Source organism: Benincasa hispida, chromosome 7, assembly GCF_027475165.1.
Source record: "Benincasa hispida cultivar pf3 chromosome 7, pf3_genome.v1.1, whole genome shotgun sequence".
NCBI classification, from domain to species: Eukaryota; Viridiplantae; Streptophyta; class Magnoliopsida; order Cucurbitales; family Cucurbitaceae; genus Benincasa; species Benincasa hispida.
Genome location: NC_143484.1, coordinates 7,728,965 through 7,736,998, shown reverse-complemented (window position 1 = coordinate 7,736,998; position 8,034 = coordinate 7,728,965). Strand labels below are relative to the sequence as shown.

Below are 8,034 nucleotides of genomic sequence, written 5' to 3'. Positions count from 1 at the left end.
TGAAGGTTTGTAAAAATCACAACGGAATTGTGATCTTGTCTCAAAATCGATTTTCACAGAAAAATGAAATTTACATAGAACAAAAACCATTATGCATTAATAATTACAACATGCTTTAACTCAAGAAAAGATGAAATTAGATGGGTTTGAGACTACTTATTCTTGAAGTCACAATTCCTTCTTGATTTCCTCTCCAACCGGTCACGATCTTCCTTGGACAACGAACACCAAAAACTCAGCACTCCAAAAGCCTAATTGGTTGGACACCACCCAAAGATTTCCAAGGTATTCTCCGTAGGGTTGAGAAAACACAGAAGTTGTAGGTTCTGGATTAATTTTGGGAGAGGGAGAGAAAGTTTTGAGAGGAGAAACATTTTTTTCAGTGAAAAATGTTTTTTTTAAGATGAAAAACTCTCTGACACTTTTTCTGTGTAAGAAGCAAGGGGAAAAAGAAGACTGATCTCAATCAACCAACTCCACCTGCACGATTTTTTAATTGAGATAATTAAGCGGAAGGAGTTACATAACTCCCTTCTTTAATTTAAATTTAAATTCTAAATTTAATTAAATGAAAATAAATTTAAATTTAATTAATAATATATAATTATATAATAACTACCTTATTATGTAATACATATATTATACTACATGTTATATCTAATATAACATATAACCTATAGTTTATATTATATCAAATATAATAGAACCTATAATTTGTAATTCTCTCATTAACCTATAGTATTTAATATAAATCAAATTAATATTAAATTTAAGGAAAATTATTTTAAATGAAAAAACTGCTAAAAATATTTACAATTAATAGCAAAATATCACAGTCTATCTATGATAGAACGCGATACAGATAGTAGTCTATTGTTGTCTATCGCGGTCTATCATAGATAAAATGTAATATTTTGCTATCATTTGTAAATATTTTGGTTCATTTTCCTATATTTGAAAACAACCCTAAATTTAACCTATAGTTTTTATATAAATCCAATTCATATATTAATATTTAAATCATATTCAAATATTTGTTCCTCTCAAAATAAACTTTATATTATAATGTATCAAATATATTATATTAATTATATCATATATAATTGATTCCTCAATTAATTTGAACAATTCAAATTAACTCAAAATTAATTTGATTATCAATAATCCCAGTTGAGCTATCGAGGGGACTTATGGACCTATAGATTGAAGCTCCAATGGTACTTAGATAATTAGTTAAACTCTTTAATTAAATTACCCAACTTCCATTAACTGCCAATCACTCCATTAAAGACTGACAGCTGCACTCTTCACATTATAGATATATTTCTGTGTCTATTGGATAAAATCAATCGATGGTGTGTTGACCCTTCATAAATTGTTTGTAAGTACAATTGGGCCAAAATTATCGTTTTATCCCTGTAGTTACATCTAACTCCTTAAGTACCACTAATCACTCTAATGAACAATAAGTCATAGTTCAACTATGACTAAACCCTACCAGGAAAATGTGTGGTGTCACATTGTTCAAACCTCAAACCAGCTCTTAAAGGAGCAATTTCTCTACTTTTTCCAACTATAGAGAATGAGTGAATTCCTTTTTGTGTAGTTGTGTTCCCCACTCTCCAATCAAACGAATCCTCAAAATGGTAGGCATATTGAGTCAGCGACACTGGCCACTCTCACCCAGGCAGATCAAAGGACCACCTTCATAGGTTGTTCACAACTCACTTAGGATTAAGGTCAAGTCACTTATGGTCATCCTGGTGAAATGTAAGTCTCTTCTATCAACGGTGTTATATAGTGAGACTATTCATTTCGTGGTTCAGTCTTATACAAACTCTTTGTATAAAATGCCACTGTTCTCATGTCTCCACATGAATGATCATGATTAGATCATTTGTAACACTTTACAATAATTGTAACATCTACAAAGCGGGTCATATTCATAGTGTCACCAGGATAAGGTACCCAGCCTTATCCATCTGTTACGGACCGTTTAGATTACATTTTACACATGATCCACCTGTATGTCTCCACATACATGTTTAAGTTACAGAAGATAACTTTGGATCTTAGTTTATTGATTTTGTGTGTGGGTTAATGCTACTAAATGCCAAATAAAAAATCTTGGATTTTACATAAATAAATTGTTTGTACATTACAAAGACAAACTCCAGGATCCACTAGATTTAGGACATCAACCCCAACAGAGGCGACCGGAGACAACAGAGAGTCTCAAACAAGGTCATGAGAGGAAAGGAGAAGACGAACTGGGGGTGGCGGTTTACAACACTTAAGTTCTTAACCCTAGAAATAAAATAAAAAAATTATATATGTATATATATTAAAAAATTAAACGACTTGATTCAATTTTAAATTTGGTTTTTTAGTTTAAAACTGAATTGAACCGCATAATTTGATTTTAAAAATTATACAAAATCGAATTGGAATGTAGAATTCGATTTATAGCTTAATTCAATTCGCTTTTGCATTTGGTTTGATTTTCGCGGTTTGAATGATCATCCTTGGCAAAGCACAATTTTATTTTATTTTATTATTTTTTTAATTCTTAACAAAGCATTTTCTTTCTGTGCAAGTTATTTGCTTTTTAGACCGAGAAAACGAAGCTGAGGAAATAAACCTCACTCGAACTCTCGCTGCTCCACCTGGTTGGATCCTTCGTATTCCTCATTTCAGGTTCGATTTTTACAAATCTAAATCTTCCGCTTCTTCTGCTCTTCGTATTCAACCCTTTGATGCTGCCATTTTAATCTGCTCACTCCTGGTCATGGGTCGCAGCAGAATTTTGAGATACTGCAATAATTTTCTTAGGTTTAACCTTGATATTGTATTTGTTTGAAAATATTAGATTTCTGGGGTTTTGTTTCTGAGTGTAGAAACCCATTAATTTGATTCAGTGTTTGGAACAATGATTTAGTTGGATTCTTGAAAACATATTTTAACAAGTTGTGGGGTTGTTTGATTTTTTTTCCCCTTTTCCCCTGTTCATTTTCGATTATTTTGTTTCAACTTTGCAGGTGCACTTGACATTTAGCTATGTCTAGCTCTGCAATTGATGTTCCTCCCAAGGGTGGGTTTAGTTTTGATCTCTGCAGAAGAAATGATATGCTTGCAAAGAAAGGTCTTAAATCTCCGTCTTACCTTAAGACTGGAACTACCATTGTGGGTTTAATCTTCGAGGTAATCGGTTGCATTTAGGGTGTTACATAGGTCAATCTTATTATTTTTCGATTGCCAAATGTTTTGTCCTTCCAGACATTAATTTTGTAGAGATCCATTGTCACCATTATCAATATTTGGAAAAGTCTTGTTCCTTTCTTTGTAATTTGAGTTCACTTTTATTTCTTTATCACTTTCAGAAAATTGGCCTTTTTTAGCTTCAATTATCTAATCTTTCTACAATGAAGTCGTAGGTTGTGAATTGACATTGGTAAGCCTAGTAAGGATCAATGTTCCATTGAAGAACTCCAAATGTAATTTAGGAGTGTATAGGAAACTTAATTTTTTATGTTGAGCACCTTTCTATTTGTTTTATGACAAAGTTATAATAATCGATCACGTCTTAGTGATTGTAGTCGTCCATGTTCAGTTATAAATATACCACATGCAATGGCAAACTTTTGGAAGATAAAACTGCGAAACAAAGCCAGCTTGAGTTACTATAAATGAAAGAATATACAAGGGCATAAATATGACAAAAAAGGAGCTTATCTACTGACACCAAAGAGATTGAACAAATTAGCAACCCCAAAACATATGATTAAGGTCCTCTTGCTGCCTACAAAGAATGCACCATTGCCTATGCAACACAAAATAGTGTCTTTGAACTCAATCCATGGTATTGACTCTCTAATGTAAAACCACCACACAAAGAGTTTGACCTTCTTTGGGATTTTAACTTTCCAAAGAAAGGAGAAAGCAGAGTGGGCATGGGATGGAGAAGGGGTAGACAAATTGTGGAAAAATGAATTGCATGATAAACCCCTTATGGATTGGGGGTCCAAATCCTAACATCCTTCTTCTTAGCTAGACCTGCTAGTCTTAAAGGAGGGGGAGAAGAACCACCCTTTTTGTTGCCTCTCTATCAGACAAATGATATGAAAACCTAAGGAAATTGAACGAGGAAAAAATTTAGCCCACATAATGCAACGCAACCTCCTATTGGCGAGACGGTATAGCCCCCTAAACATTGCACAATGGGGCTTATCATCCACCAATCAATCCTTCCAGAAGTACACCTTTGAGCCATTCCCAATGAAACAAGTTACAGGCTGAGAAAAGAAAAGAAATCTGGAGGCAATAACTTCCCATAGATTTCTATTTTCTACTAGTGTAGTGTCCTTAGACCCAGCACCTGAAACCCGCTCAGATGGGTGTGGTTTATATCTACTCACAATAACTCTGTACTACAAAGCATTGTGCTCCATGAAGAAGTGCCACAACCATTGTGCTAGAAGAGCTTCATTACGTAATCTCAAGCAAATCCCAAGCCCTCCTAGACCCACCAGCTTCACCACCACCTCCCACTTAACTAAATGGGACCCTCCTCCCTCGTTGACCCCTTCCCATGAGAAATTTTTCATCAATCTCCTGTACTTCAGCTGAAAGCATATTTCAATTCATCATTTGAAATATGTTTTTGATTCTTCCTTTCTGCTTTCCCCATTCACCATGAGGGAAACTCGGGAAGAGTTCAGGCAGAAATAGATGGTGAACATCCCTTTGATATATACTAATGCCTATATATCGAAGGCTAGCAGATCTGCCTTGTGAAAAGAAATTTTTGGGGGATAAGTCTTCATGGTTCTAAAATTGCTATCTTCTGGTTGTGTTGTCTGAAGAAATTATTTCAGCATTCACCTTGTTGAGAATATTCATTCTTTAGAAGATGACTGAATTGAATAGTCTGGTCCAGTTAGTAAATGTTACGCTTGTCACTGCGATGCTTTTTGTTTTCAATTATGTTATTATACACCGAAGTTTCATTTGTAATTTTTTTTTACATTTGTAAATTCAAAATAATGTTTTATTTAATCTTCCTGATTTGCTTCAGGATGGTGTTATTCTTGGGGCAGATACACGTGCTACTGAAGGCCCTATTGTTGCTGACAAAAACTGTGAGAAAATTCATTACATGGCACCAAACATATATTGTTGTGGAGCCGGAACTGCTGCTGATACAGAGGCAGTAACAGGTAATTGGTGATATCTTGCTACTACAAGTTAAATTTCGTCAATATTCTTTCTCAAACAGAACTAATTCTATTATTCTCGCATTTTTAAGACATGGTTAGCTCCCAATTGCAATTGCATCGCTACCACACTGGTCGAGAATCAAGGGTTGTTACTGCACTGACCCTTCTCAAGAAACACCTTTTTGGGTATACCATTTTTATCTACTTGGTATTTTTTTCGTATCTCTCATCTGTAGAATGAAATTTAAGTCTTCCCATCCATTGTCTTCTCCAGTTATCAAGGCTATGTTTCAGCCGCTTTGGTGCTTGGTGGGGTTGATGTTACTGGACCTCATTTACATACTGTGAGTTTTGTCCTGGAAAACAAATAATTTTAGGTTGCACAACTTGCCATTTTTAATGCTATACTTCGTCTGCAGATCTATCCTCATGGATCCACTGACACCTTGCCATTTGCTACAATGGGATCGGGTTCTCTAGCTGCAATGTCTGTATTCGAATCAAAGTACAAAGAAGGCCTGACTGTAAGTTCATGTGCTTATATAGACACAGATAATTGACAACATGGTGTATCTTAGTTGTGGGAATTATTGTTTCCTTTTCTATCTGCATGGTGATTACTTGGTTTCTCTTATTTTAATTTCCTTGTTGCAGAGGGATGAAGGGATTCGACTTGTAACTGAGGCGATATGTTCTGGGATATTTAATGATTTGGGGAGTGGAAGTAACGTTGATGTTTGTGTTATCACGAAGGTTTGTGATCCTAAGGTGTTTCGATTTCTTTGAAGATAATAGGGGAAAATTTGCATCTAAAAAGTACGTGATTATTTGTATATTTATTTCTTTGGGTGTTGCAGGGCCAAAAGGACTATCTAAGAAATCACCTCTTGCCGAATCCTCGAACATACGTTAGTTCGAAAGGTTATTCGTTCCCCAAGAAAACGGGTAAGTTATTTTCTTACTCTACTCTTCCGCATACTTTCATGTTTTGTTTCTCTTCCCCCATTGCTCCACCAATGACTTATGCTTTCTTTAACTACAGAGGTTCTGCTGACAAAGATTATGCCATTGAAAGAAAAGGTGGAGATAATCGAAGGAGGCGATGCTATGGAGGAGTGAGAATGATGAAACACAGGTTTGCGATTCCCGGGGAATTTCGAACTATAGTTTTTTATTTTTCTCTTCATTGCTCAAGTGGATATTATTAGCAAATTCAGTTTGGCCTTGAGTTCATGTTGTCATTGACTTGATTTAAACTTACCAATATTTCAAGCCCAAGAGGGCTGTTAGATAGAGCCAGTTGCTTGTTCAAATCACTCAACTTGTTTAGAATTTGACAACTTAGCTTTGTATGATTTTCGGTATGCCATGTTTATCCCTACTAAAACGAAATTCATTAATGGTAATCTGAAAAGTAGACCTTGCTTAATTATGTTTGTTGTTATTTACCGTATTTCGTAATCGTAGTGAATTGTAGGGCCCACCTTCAAATATGTAATCAAAATGCGCAATTTAATTGAGGAACGAAGGATGGTTAATTTGTTTGTATTTGAAAATTACATGAGACTCATTACCTTTATCATTATTGTTACAATAAGAGAATTAGGAATCTGTTATTGTTAACTTTACTTTTACCGATTGATCCTAAATGGTAAAGGAAAAGGTAGCAATAAGAAGACAGTGAAGTAAACAGCCTCAATTTTAATTAGACTATATTCGCAAAATCAACGTTATTACAAGTAATCTAAGTATATTTACAATTGAGACTCATTAAGAGAGAACCTTTCATTTTATTGCAATTACTCCAATTTTGATTATGGATTGGCAAATGTAGCCTGAATGAATATGAAGGTCATCAACTTGGATTCACACCGTAGCTGATATCGATACTGTTTAAAAAGATGTTGCTTCACAAATTTGAATTGTCTGCATAAATATGTTGTTTCTTTGGGGACGGTGCGACTCCAAACCCTGGCGAAAGTTTTGAGTGTAGAAGAAGGGACAATCTTAGTGAAAAAAAAATCACATGTCTTGGAACTTCAAAGGCAGTTTTCACCTTCGCAATATGCAACTTTATATGTGATGTTGGTAAACACCATTACTTCACATTATATGTAGACTTTTTTTTGTCCTCTTTTTGTCATAATTTGAGTGTAGCTAAAAGGATCTATTATAAGTGATTTTATTAAAATCGGTTTTCGTAGAATCATTTAAATGTTTCATTCATTCTCCACTTTCGAAAGTAACTATTACAATGAAAAATGATTTTAGGTTATTTTTGGAAGTGATTTTGAATTACCGTTTTTCTGTCCTCATGGTTTAATTATAATTGTTTCTTAAAAGCATTTGATTATAATTATTATAAAATTTACTTCTAATTTTTGTAATTCACTCTGCGTAAATGAAGCAAATAAAATGTGCTTATAACTCTTAAACCCAATTGGAAATTGGGTGGAGAAAATATGTTTTCAAATATAGGTGAGTCAACTCATTTATAAATATTGCAAAACGTCACTATCTTGGAAGATACTAATAAACATCTATCAATATCTATGATAGGTGTCTATGTTTCCAATAGTTTTATCATTTAAGACAATTATTCATTTTTATATCTTGCAAATTTGAAAGATTAATATGTATTTTTTTCTAAAACATATTTAGGTGGTGTTTGGATCACCAACTTGAAGTTGGTGGAGTAGGTTATTATAGCACACTTCATGTTTGGGCTCCAAATATAATAGTGAAGGAAAATTTACAACTATTTGGGTAATTGCTATGAATAACATCTTTAGAGCTAATATTTAAGTGTAAAACAACA

At 34.0% G+C, this 8,034-nt stretch overlaps 1 protein-coding gene across 1 annotated transcript; it reads left to right on the top strand.

The window, feature by feature from the left end:
• Window positions 1-2,272: 2,272 nt before the first annotated feature.
• LOC120068943 (proteasome subunit beta type-7-A) lies at window positions 2,273-6,645 on the top strand. The gene is made up of 9 exons (XM_039020582.2): window positions 2,273-2,697; window positions 3,039-3,201; window positions 5,075-5,216; window positions 5,306-5,402; window positions 5,491-5,560; window positions 5,636-5,740; window positions 5,871-5,969; window positions 6,074-6,161; window positions 6,259-6,645. The coding sequence occupies exons 2-9, from the start codon at window positions 3,058-3,060 to the stop codon at window positions 6,333-6,335; spliced, it is 822 nt and encodes a 273-aa protein (XP_038876510.1). The 5' UTR covers window positions 2,273-2,697; window positions 3,039-3,057; the 3' UTR covers window positions 6,336-6,645.
• Window positions 6,646-8,034: the final 1,389 nt, after the last annotated feature.